Source organism: Athene cunicularia, assembly GCF_003259725.1.
Source record: "Athene cunicularia isolate RWA chromosome 5 unlocalized genomic scaffold, athCun1 chr5_part1, whole genome shotgun sequence".
NCBI lineage: Eukaryota > Metazoa > Chordata > Aves > Strigiformes > Strigidae > Athene > Athene cunicularia.
The window spans coordinates 37,352,374-37,371,588 of record NW_020799101.1 but is presented as its reverse complement, the minus strand read 5'-3'; the positions used below and the strand labels follow the sequence as shown (position 1 = coordinate 37,371,588).

At 46.7% G+C, this 19,215-nt stretch overlaps 1 protein-coding gene across 4 annotated transcripts in view; it reads right to left on the bottom strand.

Moving 5' to 3' along the window:
- Window positions 1-9,822: 9,822 nt before the first annotated feature.
- PLEKHD1 (pleckstrin homology and coiled-coil domain containing D1) overlaps window positions 9,823-19,215 on the bottom strand; it is a 29,072-nt gene continuing 19,679 nt past the window's right edge. For 3 of the 4 annotated variants that reach the window (XM_026849641.1, XM_026849642.1, XM_026849644.1), the window contains 7 exons: window positions 17,955-18,049; window positions 16,938-17,031; window positions 15,382-15,560; window positions 14,483-14,615; window positions 13,162-13,306; window positions 11,264-11,413; window positions 9,823-10,668 (listed from right to left, as the gene is read on the bottom strand). In XM_026849641.1, coding sequence (XP_026705442.1) covers window positions 10,508-10,668; window positions 11,264-11,413; window positions 13,162-13,306; window positions 14,483-14,615; window positions 15,382-15,560; window positions 16,938-17,031; window positions 17,955-18,049 — 957 coding nt within the window. In that variant the 3' untranslated portion in view covers window positions 9,823-10,507. Of the gene's footprint in view, window positions 10,669-11,259; window positions 11,414-13,161; window positions 13,307-14,482; window positions 14,616-15,381; window positions 15,561-16,937; window positions 17,032-17,954; window positions 18,050-19,215 lie in introns of all 4 variants that reach the window. The other variant, XM_026849643.1, reaches the window with a different exon arrangement.

Below are 19,215 nucleotides of genomic sequence, written 5' to 3'. Positions count from 1 at the left end.
CCTTTTAACCACATGACAATCAAGCACTGCTCTACCTGTCCTTTGTGTGCGTCTCTCCACAGGGCTGCTGCTTCAGGCTGTGGCAGGATATGTACCTCAGAGCTTGTTCTGGCCAGGTTACAAGCTGCTCCCCAGGAAGGGCAGTGGCTACATAAGTTCAGCAGGTCAGCTGGGAGATGGCATGAGCAGCCTTCTCCTCTCACAAAACTCCAGCCAGGCACCTCTGCTTGGACTATTTTTCCCAGTTCACTGAGCTTCACCTCTTCCCTACAGGTAGATTTTACTCGTGACTTCTATGCATCTCCACCATGCTCCAGCTGACAGCATGGTCACCAAGAACAGGATCATCTTTTCCAGAGAATTGACTAGCCCCCAGCATCTAAAGGCTACAGCAACTAGGCTGGATAACTGTACATCTTCCTGAAAAAAAAATGGTCCATATATGTTTAGATACAAACAACCCTTGGCAAATGTACATAATTAAATAGAACCCCTCCAGCAGTGAGTGTGAGGAGCCTGGGCCAGTCACTGTTTTCCTGTTTTTCGTTACTAGTGGTGCCAGTTCCATGAAAAATGGTGTGGCCTGAAGATCTTTCTTGCTGTGTGAGACAGTCTGCCTCACCAAGCACCTCAGTTCCTCTCCTTCCCATTGCTCCAGCACTGCCAGCTGGGTTTGCCAGGTTTCCCTTGGGGACCCCTCTGCCTTCCAGGTCTCCATGCACAGCCAAGCTGCAGAGACCTGTCCGCCCATGTGCTTCCCAGCTGGCTGCTGCTCCTGAACACCTCCTGGAGGGTCCATGCTGGGGTGTGTTTAGGTGTGTGTCAGTCCAGGCAGCCTTAACACAGGTGGGGAAATCCCCAGTAAGTGCCAGAGATGACATGCTGCAGATCCTATTCCCAAGCCTTTCTCACCATAGATTAGAACAACATCAGAATTCACCCAGTGTTAAGTAGGTGATCATCTGTGGCAGACAGGATAAGACGTTAGAGGCTGCAGCAGTCTTTCCTAACTTTAAGCTTTTCAATAAATCTCTGAAGATTAAGGAGAGAGGAGATTCCATAAAATCTGATTTGTCTTTGGTGCATCTGTCCATCTAAAGATGAGTACCCACATCTTGCTTTTGTATAATTCACATTTCTCCACACATAACCTCCAGAAAGTGAGCTGAAGTCATGACCTTACTACTATAATTAGCATCCATAATGTGGCAGGCTGTGGTATTGGGTCTGTAGGGATGGCAAATACTGACCCATTTCTCCTTAGAAGGAAGGGCGGTTTCATTTTGTGTTGCCTTGGGAACTCACACCCTATCATGGCAAACATCACCTGGTCAGGCAGAGAAAAGGCAGAATATAGTCCTGTCTGCCATCCTGTCTCCTGACCTTATACAACATGTCCTCCTTCTTCCATAATTGATGTCTCCTGCTGCAGAAGCAGCCACAGCTTCTGCTTCTCTGTCTATCCCATTACAGCAGTAATAAGTGCAGGCCAATTATTTGGTAAAACAATTCAAATTTATTCAGTGCCTTAAAGCAGGAAATCTTTCTTTATAACACCACCTCTTCCTTGATGCACTGCAGCTACAGGAACTCAGCAGCTGCCTCCCTCCCTTCATCTCCCCCACGAGCCCACTGTTTAGGACACCACACCACCTCCTCCAAGGAAACAGTTACTTGTTTTCTGTGACATTCAGAGGCACTTAAAACATCACCAACGCATCTAAGAGGGATGTGTTTCCAGGGCTCTTAGGATATAGTTGTATTTTGTTAAATCACGTGGCTAGGAAAACATTGAGGAAATTTCCGGCACACCAGCTGTCTGACTTGGCTTATTGACATGATACTAGCACTAGGAAATGTGTTAGTTTTATAGCCCTCACGATTTGAGAATATTTATCCAGATAAAGGCAGCAGCAAGGAAAACTCGTGCTAGCCCCAAGCCTCATGGCCCAGCCCCAGGCCTGGGACAGGCTATTTGCCCTCTACACTGGCACCGCTCTGCCCACAGGAGCTGCCACCACTGACCCTCACATCCAGGGGAGCTGGAAAGGTGCTCAGCTGCATGTCTTGAACTAGTCACTGAAAGACTCAGAAAAACTGAAGTCATGGTTGACCTGGTTGCTGCAGGGTGGAGGAACAGAAAGTCCCAACAGGCTGTTGTCCTTGCCAGGGCTGCTTGCCCACATGCAGCTTTCTCTGTGGGTCTGGGAATGGCAGCTACAGCAGACAAGCCTCCAAGGAGACCTTCAGTTATAATCCATACCACATTTCCCCCTAAAGTAAAACTTTCCGGTGTGCTCTCTGCCTATGAGGAAAGAAAATCAGGGGGAAAATCAGAAATTATTTTCAGGTAAAACAAGAAAATTTTTTAAAAGATCTCATTATGAAATATTTATTTTGATAGATGACATATATTTGAGATATGCATTTAATACACATCATCTTTTTATGTGTGTGTCTACATATATATGCATGTGTGTGCACATATGTATGTATATGTGTGTGTGAATATATGGTGAGGGAGAGGTGAGTCGGATTCAGTGCTTGTTAGCAGCTTGCAAGGGATCCATGACACCAGTGAAGGCTCAGACTGGTTTGGTGGAGGCACTGGTTCCTCAGCCTGTCCCTTGTCCCTGCAGAACACACTTGGACAGGACCTGCTGCTCAGACCCTAGAAGAGCCCATGCTGGAGGGTGGGAGGCAAGGGGGGTGCAGGCACCTCCCTGTCTACCTTTGTCCCCCTCAGGGCTTGGCCCAAAGCCCAATGTGGGGTGGGCTGTGGAGCAGGGAAGGGAGGTGCCTGCTAACAGCCCCGGGTGTTCACTGCCCATCTCTGTGCATTTTCTGCATGAAACGCTCAAGTCTGAACGACTTTGTGAGTCACATGAATAATATTTTCTAGACAGAAAGACAGTGTTATGAAAAAGGCATGAGCAGCTACAATCGTCTGCAAGCCACGTCTCACCTCCTTTGCACTCTCCAAGGGGAGTGGCTCCCCAGCTCCACCACGGCAGGGTGGGCTTCCCTCTGCCGGGGGCAGCACCATCCTCCCACCGCTCCTGGGCCGTGGAGCCTGCTGGGGTGATGCTAATTTCCACCTCGGGAAGACAGCCACAATTAGCCAAAAAAGAACAAACAGAACGCTGAGGGAGCAGGCTGGAGGGGAAGGTGGGGAGAAGGCAGCTTGCCCTTTACATACCTCCTTGTTGCTGGGGGAAACTGGATGGGCAGGGAGGGAAAGGGAGAGGATGTTCCTCATGTAAAACAGTATTTGTTTTGCTAACTTTGTGATCCTCTTCGAGTACAGACAGGACCAAAACTCCTGGACAGGGAACGCACCAGAACCAAGGCCCAGAAACATCTTTCAAGTCCGCTTCCTTCTCTCTGGACAAGGAAAAGAAGATTATCAGGATGCTTTAGTCCTTTGCAGGGTGCTACCCATAATAGTTGTTCTTTGCTTCCCTGCTAGGTCTGCTCTTTCACTTCCAATTCTCCTGGAAAACAACTGTTCCCCCTTACCTGTCCTGTCCTGGTCTGGGAATGAAGCAGAGCCCACATGCAGGACTCCTGAGAGCCAGCCTCTGGATCCTCCCTGCACTGCACATCAGAGCAAAACAGGGTGCATATAGCAGAGCGCTAGAGGGGAGGGACAGGGAGACGCTCTTCTCCCTTCAGGAAGTGGATGGGATAGCTCCCACACCTGCTCCCGATGGCCTTTCCTAAGGCTGGCTCATTAAATCCCCCCTTCCACACTGCAGGATGGAAGCTCGCTGGCAGAGGTCTGCCCTGGTGTGCTGGCAGTGGGGAGGCTGGGATGCAGGAGCAGCTCAGGCAGTGCGCATGGGGCTCTCCACTCCTGGGTGCCAGCACAGAGCTGCCAACTGAGCCCACTTGCAAGGGGAAGCCAAAGGCTCCCACGACACTGAGCCCCTCTGAGTTTATCTGGGAGTGGTGCCATGCATGTCCTTTGCTGCATACAGGTCTGAGAGTGCTCCTTGGACCCACAGCCACCACCACTGCTTCTGAGCAAGGTTCTTACTCAGCAGCAGTTGGTCACAGCTGGAGGGATTTCCTGTGTAGTGAGCAGCCACCAAAAGGAGAGCATGAACTTAGCAGACATGTTCTCTTCTAGCTCCTTCAGCATCAGCCAAAGCAAGGGGCTAAAACATCTCCTCCAAACAACTCCCTTACTTCAGTCTGGCTTTAGATTTCAAATACAGTGTGTCCTCCTATTCCTCCTCATCCAAGCTTGGCACATGTGATAAGCACATTTATTTTACCCACCTATGATATCTTTAAAAGCCTGGGAATTTTCTGTCTTTGTTTTGGAGCCCATGTTCCCCCTACATAGGGAGGAAAGCTAACTCTGCCTGAGCGTTGTTTCTCTTAATCTAAATACAAGTTCCACGTTAAACCATACCTGTTCTGTATTTGTGTGCAGGGAGAAATTACAAAAGAAATTTAAAAACAGGAGCAGAAAGAGAAAGAGTGCCTGGCTTCACTGCTATTCCCTGCATCTCTTCATGGGTCAGAGCATCTATCTGAAGTACCACACACATGATCAGAGAGGGATCTGGAGGGCTGCTGTTCCAGGCTAGAGGAGTTTCTGAACATCCAAATCCACCGAGAGTTGCAGGAATTTCCAGCCTCTTCCAGTCAACATTTAGATACCCCAAAACTTTCCAGCACCAAGACTGACTTCTGACCCCCTGAGCAGCCACTGAATGCACACAGCTGCCCACAAAGGAGAACAGCCAAAAGCCACGTCCCCACATCACTCAGCTGGGCCATACCAGTGCAAGCTCGGCTGTGTTTTCTCACTGTGTCTTGCTCAGCAGCAGTAAGCTGGGGAGAGGAAAAGAGGGCCTTAGCTGCAGACCCCTTTCCTCTGAGCACCTGGGACTGGACTCCAGCTGGAACCTGAGGTGGTTTTTGCTTAATGAGAAATAGGACAGCTATCTTTCTCTGACTAAGAAGCACTTGCCATAGCACACAATTTGTTTTTTAAACACACCAACACACTATAAGCAGTGCTCTAATTTTTAGTCACATGTGCTGCACTCCTACCTTTCAATCTCACTCCCAGCGAAGCTTCCTCACCTTCTCACCTACAGTGAGCACAAGTGTTGTGCCTCCAGTAGAAACAGGAAAGGAAAGGAGAAATTAAAACAGTGGCTATTCTCAAGTGAGTTACAATTCATTCTCTTTGTCAATCTTTGCAGTAAATCCAGTCCTCTATCTTGCTACAAAAGCCACAGCATTCCCACCTTCTTGCCACGTCGTTTTAATTCTTCTCACAGCCTCGAAGGCTACTGAGATGAGTGCACCTAAGATCACAGCCTACCTCTGTCACCCAGGGTCCTTGAGTGCTTGTGAACCGTCCCAAAGACAGAGCTCTGCCATACATGCTGCTGCCCTGTTTGCGGCTGTGCTTTCAGCAGTGACTCTAACAAAAGCCTCCAGCCATACTTCCATCAAGGCTGAGAGCATCAGCACTTTTTTTGAGCAGGGCCTAATCCCATTGCAGTGAGTCAGTTTTCTCACACCCATCATAAACACCTCAAGCCCCCCTTATTAAAATGGAGATGTTAAATTTATTTACTCCTATTTTGGAGAGCTTGGAACAACAACAAAAAAACAACAAAACATGGAACCTGTTTTTCTCATGCCACAGGAGCAGGGGCTGGTATCTCCTGGAGGCAGCTGCTGACGTATGAAGGAAAACAGAGGCTCTCTCCTGCCCCCAGAATTAATGAAAAAACTGGTGGGGGCAGCAGCTCTAGGAAAGGACTGGTTCCTCTGTTCTTGGATGGTTTCCACAGAAAGGTTTGAGGCAGGGGTGCAGTCAAGAACTCCTCAAGGGTAAGCAGAGTTCACTTATTATTTTAAGCAATGCAAAGTTTACACTTTTCATAATAGAGCAAAATAAGAACACATGACTCTGCCAAGTTATTTATTGCAATCCCTCTGAGTTAACAAAAGGTGCCTTTGCTACCCCCACAAAATGGCCTTTATAATTTTTCTTCCTGCGAAGTACCAGATCTGCCAACGTGGGGGGGGAAAAAAAAAAAGTGCTGTTGGTTCCAGCACTACAGCATATCCGGCACTTACTAGCAGTGGCAAAAAGGAGCAGAAAGGACTCACAGATCTGATTAAGTAGTCAGTTGGATCTTTCTCCATTTTGACTTTAGAATTAACCCTGCAGTAAAAAGTAAATGTTACTTAATTTAGAAGAAGGGCTGTTATCTCAGTAGGCAGAAGGGCACTGCAGGTTGTTCAACAAACCATGTGTAGTTCCCAAGGTCGTGGTCCCAGCTGGCCCCGCTGATGGTGACTGTCACTCTGACAAGCCACTCCAGACCCAGCTCTCAGGTGACTGACTACAGCCAATTCTTCTGGCTTGGTCATTTCTCCCATTCATAGCCACAGTCAAACTAGGTGGATAAGAAATTGTGCATGAACTAGGTGAAAAACTGCATAATTGTCCTTGTGACAAGTGTATCAGGTGAAAGATGCTAATGATAATAGCGTCCTTCACAGTCACACCAGCACAAAGGAGCATGCAAGCCTCAGGACCTGCCTGAAACTAAGCCTCAGACAGAACATTTAGAGCATGGCCAACTTCCTGGGAGCAAACTTCTCCTGACTAGACACAGCCATCTTCTGTCCCTCTAGCAACCACAAAAAATGTGACTGCATTGAAAAGCATTCAAAATAGATTATTTCTGTGAAAAACTATCATCTTATTTCCTAAGAGATACACCAAAGTTACACTAATGTCCTAAGCGGAAAGCCTGCCTACCATCTTGAGCGAAAACAAAGCCATACTTTGTAGCTAAAAATTGCTACCAGCCTGTGTCACTTGTGTGCCCTGCACAGCAATACTAACACGCACCAGCAACCATTTATTCTTTATTATTGACTTCTGACCCCGAGGGCAGTTTCCATTTCTTGTCCACTTTCCCTGCTTTAGAAGCAACACACACTGGAGGCAGCGGGGCTGGCACTGCCTGCCTTTCCCTGCCATTTACTTCTGTGCAAGAGCAAAGCCTTGGGGCAGTGAGCACCAGGGGAGCTGCCAGAGCCCTCTTCTTCAGCAGGAGCCACTCTTTTACACCAGGGACTGAAACAGCCTGGAGGCTTCGTGCATCTTATGTGGGGGATGAAATTAATCATTGACCTTAGCAGGAGCCACTGTTCACGCTGCAAAAAGTAGGCAAGACACTGCAGAGGAGAATCAGCAGGCTTCATGTTTGGCAGTGTCTGCAAATGAAACCATATTTTTAAATGTCTCTGAAGGGCACAAAAGGGAAAGTCTTCAGAGGGAAGAGAAGTTCTCAGATGATAGCCAGAAGGTGGAGGTGGTGGAAGAATTGCCACAGGCTTTTCAGAGCCAGTCTAGCTGTCCTGCAAATTCTGAAGAGAAACCTTAGAGGTGCAAACCATCCCATATCTTCTCCTATCCTCAGACATCAGGGAACAATTTAGGGACTCTCCTCAGTGGAGGGAGTTCTCATCTCATTCCCAGGTTTCCCAGTAGGAGAAAGGGATCTGATCCAGGATTACTAGTGGAGGTTATCTGAACAGAGGTGAGTTGCTCCCTAAGCTATCTGCCTGTTACTGAGTTGCATTAAAAATACATAGGTAACATTGAAATCAGTAATTCTGTGTCCTTTCAAACAGAATAAGGAGACAGTCACTTAGATAAGATGCTATGGTGCATAGACCCAGCTCTGTGCTGATTCTGCCAGGGAGCTTACAGGGTAGTAGATTCCTCCCCAGAACTAGTATCTGCAGCAAGGAACGACTGGTGGCAGGCACCTTCCCACAGGTGGCTTAGGACATGCCTTGCTGGTTACACAAAGGTGCTCACTGGCTTCAGGTAAGCAAGTGGGAGGTTTCTTCTTTAGATTTGATACATCCTAGCTTTAACTTCATACACATTTTAAAAGTGGAAGTGGGTAGCAAAGGTGAAAGCATTTTACATCCAGCCAGTCCTTTTGGGAGGTGATGGTAAGCACGTAACACAAGTCAGAGAAGCAGAGGAAGCGCACTGGCAGTAAATGAGCATGTCACAATGATTTGTCTCAACTCGTGCAGAGGCAATTTAACATAATTTCAGTGACAGCATCTCAAGAACACACAGGAATTCACTCTAGTGTCAGCGTAACTTTTATTTATTTATTGCTGTCAATATGCACAGTAAAGGCTACCCCCTGAGCACAGTACTTCTGTAAAGTCTGATATTGTGGCTTTTGATGGTACTAGATCAAAGGTGCTGCATTCACAAGCCACAGGGTGATTTTCCTAACTGCCTGAATTACAGATACGCTCTCTGGCTGTCCCTTTTTTCTGTCCCTTCCAGCATCACACAATATAGACCTTGTAACTGGAAAATAACCAGAGGTGATGTGAGGACATTGTAAAGGGGAAAACTAGCTTGTATTGCTTTCTCACACAGCCCTTCACAGCCTTGTAGGAGCAAGAATTCATTTGTGACTTTCTAGCATGCAAGCACAAGTGGAAAAAACACAGAAGGATGAAGGTATGCTAAGGAGGGATGCAAATTCTCTTTTCCTATTGCATCACCTGTCATCACAAAAATGTCAGCCTTCAGTGCTGGACCCTTGGGTTGTATAAAACCTCCCATTGCCTGGCATAAGGATACTGGTCAGTAACTGCCTGAAATGGAAAGTATAGGCTGTGCCTTCAATGCTTTTCCTCTGGTCACAGCAGAGTGACTCCCCTCCAGGATCATCACGCCCTTCCAGTATGCTCCTCCACCCAGCATCAACGCCTCTCCTTTGGCTGGCAAGCCAGGGCTCCCTTCCCACCCTCATCCCTGGCTTCGCCCTAGAAACAGCACTGAACTGGTAGGGAATGACTGAGGTGGTCAGAAGCCAAAGCCTGGGACTGGACAGTGTCACAGTCTGCAGGGGACAGAGAAGCAGCTCCCCAGTGTCACTGGACATATGCAATACCCAGGGGTACTCATGAGAGGTACAGCCCTGAAAGGCCCAATAAGTCTGCACTTAAGACCCCCTGAGCCCTAACTGTACCTTTGCTGCTAACTTCATTCACCTTTGTATTGTTTATTCCTTTGTTTCCCAATTTATACCACGGGGATAACAGCGTCACTCAGTGTGCCTGGCATGCTCTGTAAGCACCAGGCAGCGCTATTACTATAACATGGGTAATTATTCGCCAGCTGCCTGCTTAAAATCAGTGGGAGAAGCTGCAAGGTTTCCACAACAAAGTGTTTCTTCTCCTATAATGTACAAGATGATCACATGCAGGGCAAATCCTTCCCTGCAGTAACCACATGGTGAATGCTTGGCAGGGGACAGAGGCCAGCCAGAAGCCCACCTCTGAATAGGCTGTCCACAACACCTCTCCCAATCCAGCCTTGACTTACCAGAGGTCTCAGTTTAACCAAGACAGCCTGGACTGCAATTAAGAGAACTGGTAGAGAGCAGTACAAAGCCTTAAACACAGGCTATTCACTGCAGCACATACAGAGATTATTTTCCGCACCTTCTCAGCGCTGACAGCTTGCTGCTGACAATGTTTAATTCTCCAGGTGGGAGTGGGTTTTGTTGCTGGAGACACCTCACCCACCTGTCCTCCGGCTTGTTTACAGAGGTGATGAGGAAGCCACCAGAGCAGAGTCAAAGGCTCTGAATCAGCCTATAGATAACACCTTCTGCAGCACACAGCTTTGCTCCTCCTTCTGACAATGACACAGCCAGATGTCCCAATGCAAAAACAAATGCAAAGGTGGCCCCAGGATATTCTGCCCACAGTCAGCACAAAGCAACCCTCCCTCCAACTTGCATCAATGCCACTGTGTTACCTATAAGCTCTTCTCTGCACATGATCCTCCTTGGAGTCAAATCCATAACATCCTTGGGTTGTCTTCACCTTGTGTTGCTACCATTTGCTTGAAATGATGTAACACCAAGAGGCTGCCCTGTATTTGATATTCCTGCCTGTGCTTGGGAGGCTAGGACTGTTGCAGTCTTGAGGAAATGTGCCCCACTGAAGTGCTGACTGGCCGGGGGGGTGCAGCGAGCCATTTCCTCGAGGGGATCAGGCAGAACAGGGTAAGCTGTGTCCAGCTGGGGAGGTTACACTAGCTGGAGCATAGGTTGATCAAAGGCTTTCTCAGAAGCACTTGTGTTTGGCAGACAGACTAGACAGGAAAGGAAAGAAGAGGCACTTCCTAAGCTACGGTCTGTGGTTCACTTTAACACTGACCATGGTATCTCAGCAAAATGTGGCTTAACGTAAGCAGCTGAAGCAAGCAGATTTGGAGTGATCAGCAGAGAAGGTCTGCCAGGCTACAGGGAGCATTCAAACTAAAGCAAAGCCACTAACTGAGGGAATTGCTTACACACAACTTTCCCCCACTTTCCCCACCAAAAGACAAATCTGCCTAGAGCCCAATGGCGTAACTTTTGTGGAGCTGAATGGCAAGTTGCTGTCAGAAGCACCCTCCCAACAAGAGTCACTTTTCATCCCCTGAAGCAGAATCTTTTTGCGACCTCATGATTTGATAGATAGTTTTCCTGAAGCGCTGGTCCCGGCTCAGTCTTTTGGCTGCTTCTTTCAGCTCTTCAATGTTTTCAGCTTCTGAGTGCGAGAAGATGAAGGACTGGGACTGCTTCACTGAAACGAGAGCAGCACAGAAGGATCAGTGCTATCCATCAGGGACACAAACTGAAGACAAAGCTTCACTAGAGCACATGAACCATGCAATCAACAGGACTGAGAGCTTGGCAAGGGGTAAAAGCTAACCATTGCACTCTAACAGCTTCACCTTACTGTTCTCAGAAGAAAAATGCTGACAGCATGGAGACATACTTTTCTTATTTACAGCTGCACATTGTATATAGAACGTACTCTAACCTTGCAGATAGCCACTCTGAGCACTGGTTTGTATTAGATAATGTTCAGGTGTCCCTTCCCAAACTAGCTCAGTCTACAATTAAGAATTCAGATTAATTCAGCTTTGAGCATGTTTTTTTTAGGGGCCCAGGACCATCACAGCAGTTACTTTTCAACATACACGAAGAGACAGGCAACCAGTATGCACACTGGGTGCCTGCTCTCTGGGTAAGGAAGCTCCAAGCTTCTCTGCAGCTCTATTCTACTACTAGGGAATATGAAATATGAACGAGATTTGCAGACCTCACTGCTCTGTCAGCCTCAGCTGTACCTATCTGCTCCTGCAGGATAGAGAAAGAAGCTGCGCAATACCTACAGTCATTCCACGAAGCACTGGCTCTCCGGCGGTGGAAGCGGCAGCTCTTTATGCGACGAGTGGCAGCCTTGTGGATGTACACAGAGTTCTTCATGATCACGGGCATCTTGGCCTCCAGCTCAGCGTTGCGGATGCACTCTTCAAAGAACTCTGAGAAGAAGACATCACTCTGAGCAGTGACAGGAGATACACTTTAAGCAATGAACTAACCACAAGGGGCTGCACTCGCTGATGGGCTAAGCCAGGTAACGATGTTCTACATCTCCCTAGATCTTCACAAACAACAAAGCTCCAGAATATCATCAGAAGGAACAAGTTCAAAGTGACAAAAACCTCCAGTCCCCAACAAACACATACTCAAATTACAGAAAGAACTGCAACCATCCATTCCCCATCAATCATTCCCACAACTCTTCACGTTTCAACGCCAAAAGCATCTGATATCATGATAAAAACTTCTCAACTCTCTTGCAACAGAGGGGTCCAAAGCTTTGCTCATTGCACTTTCTTTGAAGGACTTATAAAACCAGTCCAGTCTAACAGCAGAAAGGGAAGTGTTGGCAACGCTGGCACAGACATACACACCCAGGTCATACATGGCCGGCAGTTTCTAACAGCACGGCAATTACTAGCACATACATATGTTACAGGCTCCATGCAAAGCCCCATGTCCAAACTCTGATAATGTTTTGCTCATCAGTACATTTCTTTTGAAGAAAACATCGTCCAAAATCTAAGACTGGCAATGAGTGTCAGGAGACATTCAGTGCCAGAGGCTACTCACTTATGGCCTGTAGAGGAGCTCCGCTCTAGCTAAATGCTGAGCTCAACACATCCACTTTAGCTCTGTTTTCTTACCATGGTTCTGAGCCAGTGGGATGAAGTTCAGAATCATCCCCTTTTGTCTCAGCTTAGAAATCTGATGCAGAATCTACTGAATAATACTTATCTTATTTACATATATTTATATACATGAATTATAAACCTGTGTGTGTATATAAAACTATTTATACATGTATTTATACTTACATAAATATATATACTTAACAGTGTTCAGAATGCCACAGGACTTTTTGACTTTTCTGTATTTGTCCAATACATCCACCTTTCACTGAAATTAAGCCATAATTGCACAGATACAGCATCTGCATAACAGATTCCCCTTGCTGAGGGGAGGATATATATGATATCTTGTATACCTGAGGGTGGAAAACAAGCAAGACTTCACCCAATTGAAGCTGCTAATGTCAATTCCTAAACCTGACTCAAGCCAGATGCTAGGATAATGCCCTATCTTACCAAAAAAAAAAAAAGAAAAAAAAGGCAAAGAAACAGGAATAAGCTGTGAGAAAGCTGAGTATTACACCTGACCTGTGGGCTCCAGTCATCTCTGCACAGCAGTCCTGCACTTAGGCAGTGATTCAGCTCTGAGTAGGGATCCAAACTTCACCTGCTGGGTCACCTACCAGCCCACTGCTACCGCAACCATGGCCCTCCTTAAACTGCTGATGATCTTGTAACCAAGGCTATGAGAAGTTTGTCTTGAGGAGCATCAGAGGACCCTTTATACTCAGACCTAGTCAGTCTTCACAGCTCTGTCAAAGCTTCCCTGTTTGACAGTTTAGAAAGCATTCACACGTCTCTGTCCCTAGGTTTGTCTTCCAGCCAACAGGGAAGTCTGGGATTTTGTCTTCTTTTGAGGGCAAAACACTAAGTGCCTGCATAGCATGTTCTGGCTCCTCAAAAAGGAAGTGTGGTTGAGGTACAAGGAGTTAGGAGAGCACATTATGTGCAGCTTTGCTAATTTGGGAACTTCTTTTTGTGTCTTGGAAGATGGGTAGAAACATTTTCTCACTCACAGCTTGCTCATCAGTAGAGAAGATGGATGACTGACTTACTTCTCAAGTTACTGACATCTGCTTTCATCTTCTCCTCTTTCTCCTTGTTGCAATCCAGAGAATTTAAGCCTTGCTCCAAGCTTTGCAATGCTTCCTCAGCTTCTCTCAGCTTCTTCTCCAGATCCATGCGCACTTTCACCTCAGCCTGAGGAAGAGAATAAACATTGCTGAAAACCAGCTTGCATCTCAATAACTATTCTGCTAGCTCACAGTGTTTGTGAGGGACCCGCTAAGCAGATGAAAATGAAAAGGTGACAGTAAGGAAAACGAATAGAAATATTTTAAGATAACATAGAGTTGTTTCTCATATCTTTAGGCAGAATCTGAAATTGAAGTCCATATTATTTCAGTAATTCTTTACTCTGGCTTTCATATTCATAGCTTCCCTCTCACTGTATGAACCATGTGGATTCAGAGATGATGTTTCAACACACGAATTTGTGCTTGCAGCTGCATCTTTTCAGCTGAGATGGACTTGAGATAAAGGCCGTCAATTCCCACAAAGGGGTTTACAGTACTTAGTTTCAGAAACAAAACAGAAGAAAAGGTAGAAACAAAGGATAATATCAGTAATTTCTTAGCAAATGAGAATAACTAATACAGCTTGGGTCAACTTAGCTTTAGTCTGGCCAAGTGAAAGGTTACAGGATAAGAAAATCTTGGAGTTGCAGGAAAAAGAATAATTGGGGGGGTTTTGACACAATATTTGTAGAAGGCAGTTGAGTGTCAGTCAATAAAGCATAACCTTTACATTATTTAGATGAAAAAAGGTAATTTTTCCAATTACCTTTGTATAGATTAAGGTAGCTTCCATTACTAGGATAACAAAGGGGAGCTGTTACCTCACTTGCATTCCTCTGCTTTTGAACCCAACTTCATGCAGAGGTTCCTGAAGATTTACAAACCTTAATCTTAATGCTCCGAGCACAAGTGAGGAGGCAAGATTTCTGCTTAGTTCTGCAATGTCATATTAGTATTTCTTTAAAATAATCTTTATTCTGGATATTGTCTATTTTTGTCTTTTTTATTTTTTTCCTCCTTCCATCATTCGATGATGCATTCACAGTAACAGATGAAAATCGACTTTTACTGAATGGGTTAGTCAGGCCTCAGTATGAGAAAATAAATATCAGTGCTACATAGACACAACATGGCAACTTCATGTGTTACCATGTTATGAAGCATAGCAAATGAAGATTTGTGACCACAAACCAAAACCAAAACCAAACCAAGACTCCCACTTGATAGGCGATGAACTGAAAAGGAAAACGAGATAACTCTGGGTCCAGGGACAGCAATACGCAACACACGCAGGGGATACCTTGAGGTCTCTCTCCGTCTGCTGCTTCTCCGCAGTCAGCTCCAAGAGTGAGTTCTGCAGCGCTTGTGACTGGGAAGAGTAAAACTCCCGCTCCTCCTCCAGTGCTCGGGACCGCTCCTCATTCTCTTTCATCCTGGTGCATGGCACAGCAAAGGAACACAACCATTCCCACCACACACGCAGGAAAAAGGGGCTTAGTATCACAACGGTGCATGCTTAACTACCTGGCTGCCCTGAGCAGAGATGCTAACAGGAGTGCTCTCTGTGTTTCACTTCAACACCACAGGCATTGCTGGAGAAATCCAGGTGGACAGTTCCCGAATAGAACATTGTCAACCCCCAGACAAGGCCCAGGACCACCAAACACTTGTTATGGACAGGTCCATGAACACCAAATGGATTCACATGCCTAAATCCTTACTTGAAAGGAGCAGGTCCAAGCAGCAGCAAGTTCAGGTGCCCTGCCTCACTCCGACCCCTCTGAAGCATTTATAACCTGAACTCTTGCCATGGGAACCAGACAAGCTTCCAGGCTTGTCTTGTGTTGGCAACCAAAAAGCAAGTCAGCAGATAGTCAACATCATTTGGCACCACTAAGGCTGAGCACAGCAGAAGTGTCCTCTTCCCTTTACCACATCCAAGATCAGAAATGATAAAGGATCTTGCCTCTCTGCAGGTCTCAGAATAAACAGGGAAACAGTTTTGAAGGGATCCTAATTTTCAGCCTGAAATATTTAGCCATATCCTTTCTGATTGCCCTCCACCTGCAAGGGGGAAAACCATCTCTTTTCCCACCACCCTTTTCACACTGGATCACACCTTGTCCCACATCCCTGTCTCTGGCACCACCATAAGAGCCCCTGCTCCTTTTTACCTCTTTTTATCCTGCTCCACTTTACCTCTTCTCTGCCAGGAGTTTCTCCTCCATAAGTTTCTGCATCTTCTCTTCAATCTGTTGCAGGCTGCAGTGCAGTCCCCAGATGGGGCTCTGCTCCTTGCTGGGGCTGGCTGGAGGTGGGAGCTGGCTCTCATTTTCTTCCAGCATCTCCAACATTTGCTGCTTCTCCAGGGAGAGCTCCTTGAAGAAGGGCAGAGATTGTGAGTACCAGCTAAGTCAGACGTTGCTGCTCCTGTTCCTGCCTGGCTCCTCCCTACTGAATCCCTCCATCCTTACATCCACATGCCTCATTCAGATTAAAACCAAGAATAACAAAATCTGGTTTTTATTTCATACCTGCCTTTGTGAGGAGCAAGCCTCCACCATAACCTTTGCTATGCAAGGGGGTGAGAACCTGCAGGCTCCTTTGACATCATATGCTAGTAAGGACTCAGCTCAGGGACTGGAGCCCTGTGCTTCCCTAGTGCATCACCAGTGCCAGCAGCTTTCCTGCCTTCCCTCCTCACCTCTCTCCTCAGCATGAACTAGAGGCATCCCCTCTGGTACTTCTAACTGCAGGGCAACAGGACATATCACAGTGTTTTCCTTTGAAGTGCTCAGTCCAGTGTGCAACTAGGGCATGAATGGTCCTTCCGTAGCTTTCCAGTTCTTTTTTTATACCCATAACTGCAGGCAAGGAGGAGAGCTTAAAGGAACATCAGCAACAGATTTTTGGACAAACATGCAGGATCTGACACAAACATTAAGGACAATGTTGAGGCTTCAAGAAGGCCAGCTGTATGGAAGTTTCACAAAGAGTATACATTTAGAAAAGCCACTTTCCACCAATCCACCAGAGTGATACCAAGTAAGTAAAGGGTTTAATACATCCACACTCTGTTTCCTAAATTCCACTGTGGTACAGGATTCCCTGGGAACCATGCTCCCTTCTGTGAATAACTGATGCCTCTCTACTGCTCCAATTTCCACCAGCACTTAGGGAGTTGCAGTTAAAAAAAACCCAAAAAAAAAACAAAAACCAAAAAAAAACAACCCACACACAAAAAAAAAAGAAAGTTATCACAGACTTATAAACATGTTGGCTGTAAGGGATCCTCTGGTAGGCTCTAGTCCAGCCTGTTGTTCAGAGCTGGTCTGTCAACACAGCAAGATATGGTCAGCTGTGGCTTTCTACAGTCAGGTTGTGAAAACTTCCCAAGATGGAAGTTCCTCAATCTCTCCCACTGCCTACCTACCTGTCTGGTGAAAACTTTCTTCCTAGTGTTCGACCTGAGCTTCCCAAACTGCAACTTATGGTTATTGTCCTACATCACATCACCTGGTACTGCTGGGAAAAGCTTAGTTCTCCCGGACTCCGTATCACTTCTAAGTCCTTTTCTGCACGGGGTTTTGGCCTTCATATCAGCTACCAAATGAACCTGTTCACCCACACAGGACAACTCCGGCACTAGCAGATGTTAGATTCATTCCACAGGATAGCATTGCTTTCAGCCCTGGTCAGTTCTCATAGATCGTTCCCAAAATGCTGTCACTCAGAGGAGAGAAATGGTCACTCACCTCTAGGGTTTTCTGTAAGGACTGTGTCAGGCTTCGCAACTCTTTCTTTTCTTCCTCCACTCCTTTAAGGGAGCGGGCTGTGAGCTCTAGCTCCCTAAAGAAGCAAAAAGGGTAATAGCTATTGCAGGGGAACACTAGCCCCACAGACTGCGCAGGCTATGGAACTCAGTGCAGGACCTGTGACTGGTACGTGGTGTGGGCAGCCCTGGAGAGACAGGAGATTGCCAGGAAGCATCACACCTTGAACACACTACGGGCATCCAAGAACTTTACTGTGCCTCCTGATCATCAAACCCAAACCACCTGTTACAGTGTGCTTCTGGCAAGGGCAGGGCCACAGCTGCAACTGGAAGAGCTCAGACAGGGCAGTCATATCTAAGCAGATGAAGGTCTATGAAAACATAAATTATTTGCAAAAATCACACTGGCTTTTCTGAGATGTTATTTAGGGAAAGAAAAGGAAAAAAAGAAGAGGGCAATGGTAAAACATGCCCCTTCAAAACTCAGGGCAAAGCACTTCTTGGATCCTTCCCTTTCTAAATTCATTTGCATTCATATTTTGCACAGTGGGACTCTTAAAATGACAAAATTATCCTTGGTGAGGCAACTTCATCATCCACCCAGTGTCATTCTTCTGACGATGGAAAACCAGATTCAGATGTCTAGAGCTTACATGGCTGGTCACTCATTCAGACTGCCTCTCTGAAGTCCTCTAGCACCTGGCTGTTACCATGCTACCCCGACTAATCTGGGGTTTGCTCATGTCCCAGCCCTTTGAAAATGAAGTTGCTGGAGCCCTGAAACTATGCTGTATACTATTGGTCACAGAAATGATAGCAAATGCAGTTCAACAGATCTCAACTGTCCCTGGTTTTGTCAATATAGAATTTATCTCCTTTCCTGCATGCACAAAATATGTGTATTTTACGAACTGTTTTGATTCACCACCTCAGCAGCACTTCTGCCCAGCATGGGTGTTCATGTCCTTTTCCTGCCCCACGCAGTTTGCTGCCTTACCATCTGATCTGCTCCTGCTCCACCCGCAGCTCCCGTACAACCTCTTCAAAACGGTGCTTCTCTGCTTCCAGGACCTGGTTCAGACGCTCGAGTTCCTGGACGGAAAGAGAAGACAGGAATGTACTCTGCTGACACACTCACAGTTAGGAAAGGCTTTTAACAATGCCTGGGATTTTTATCCCGAACTATGTAGAGCCACATAGCATCTGATTCCACCAGAGTTTCGTCTAGCAGGCAAATAGAAGGGACTGAACGTTGGTTAAGAATTTCCAGAGATCCCAAAGTCCCAGCCAGGTTACCAGGCACCTGGAAATCCCAGACATGCTCCCTGCACAGATCAGCTCTGCTGCACATATACAGAAAGGTGCAAAGTCTCTGGGAAAGCTGGACTCAACATGCACCTAATATTTCCATGTGCAGATACAGAAAGCCCAGACAGGAATGTGACAGCTGCAGCACTGCAGTGCCTGAAGAGCGATATTTCCTCTAGCTCAGCCTTGCTTCCCATCCCCACCGGCACAGGCAAACACAAACTGCATAGCTACAGCTTTGCACAGTTTAATCAGCCCGTCGCTATTTTTGTGCTAATAAAACCGTGCTTAAAGAGCCCTGAATGCCACTACCTATCTTCAAGCAGTGAAAGACTCTTCCCTTAGTCTAGAGGATTCAGTTGTATTGAGACCTAGTACAGATGGAGGGAGACAGGGATTAAGAACAGCAAGGGTCCCGCTCCTGGTCAGGTCCCCTTGCAGCCTTAGCTGCTAGGCAGGAGTCCTGCTGCAGGCCCAGGCAGGTCACAAAACAGCACTGACACCAGATAAAAGACTCTTGCTCATGGTGCAGACACGTGGTTCAAGCTGCTTTCCCAGCATATTGCTCTGAAGCCTTCAGGCTCACAGCAGGTCAGACCGCCACAGCTCAGTGAGCTATATATTCATTTCTTCATCAGTCCCAAACTCCTTCAAACTAATCTGACCCCTCCTGCTCTTTGTGGACAACGGAGATACCATGCATGGCTTTGTAAAAGCAGAGATTTGTTCCATGGTGTTTAGACAAGGGCATTTCCCTCCCTGTGCCTGTGGGTTGTGCAGCGGGCTACCTCACCAGAAGCTGGCCTCTCACTGCAAAGGCAGAAGTAGCTTAGCCCTAACAGAGTGTCCAAGCCACCGTTATTTGGACTTTAGCTCTCCAGAAATGTACACAGGAAAAAGCTAGGCCAGAGAAGTCTAGGTCAGCATTGCCGTTTTTACCAAAGAGAGGC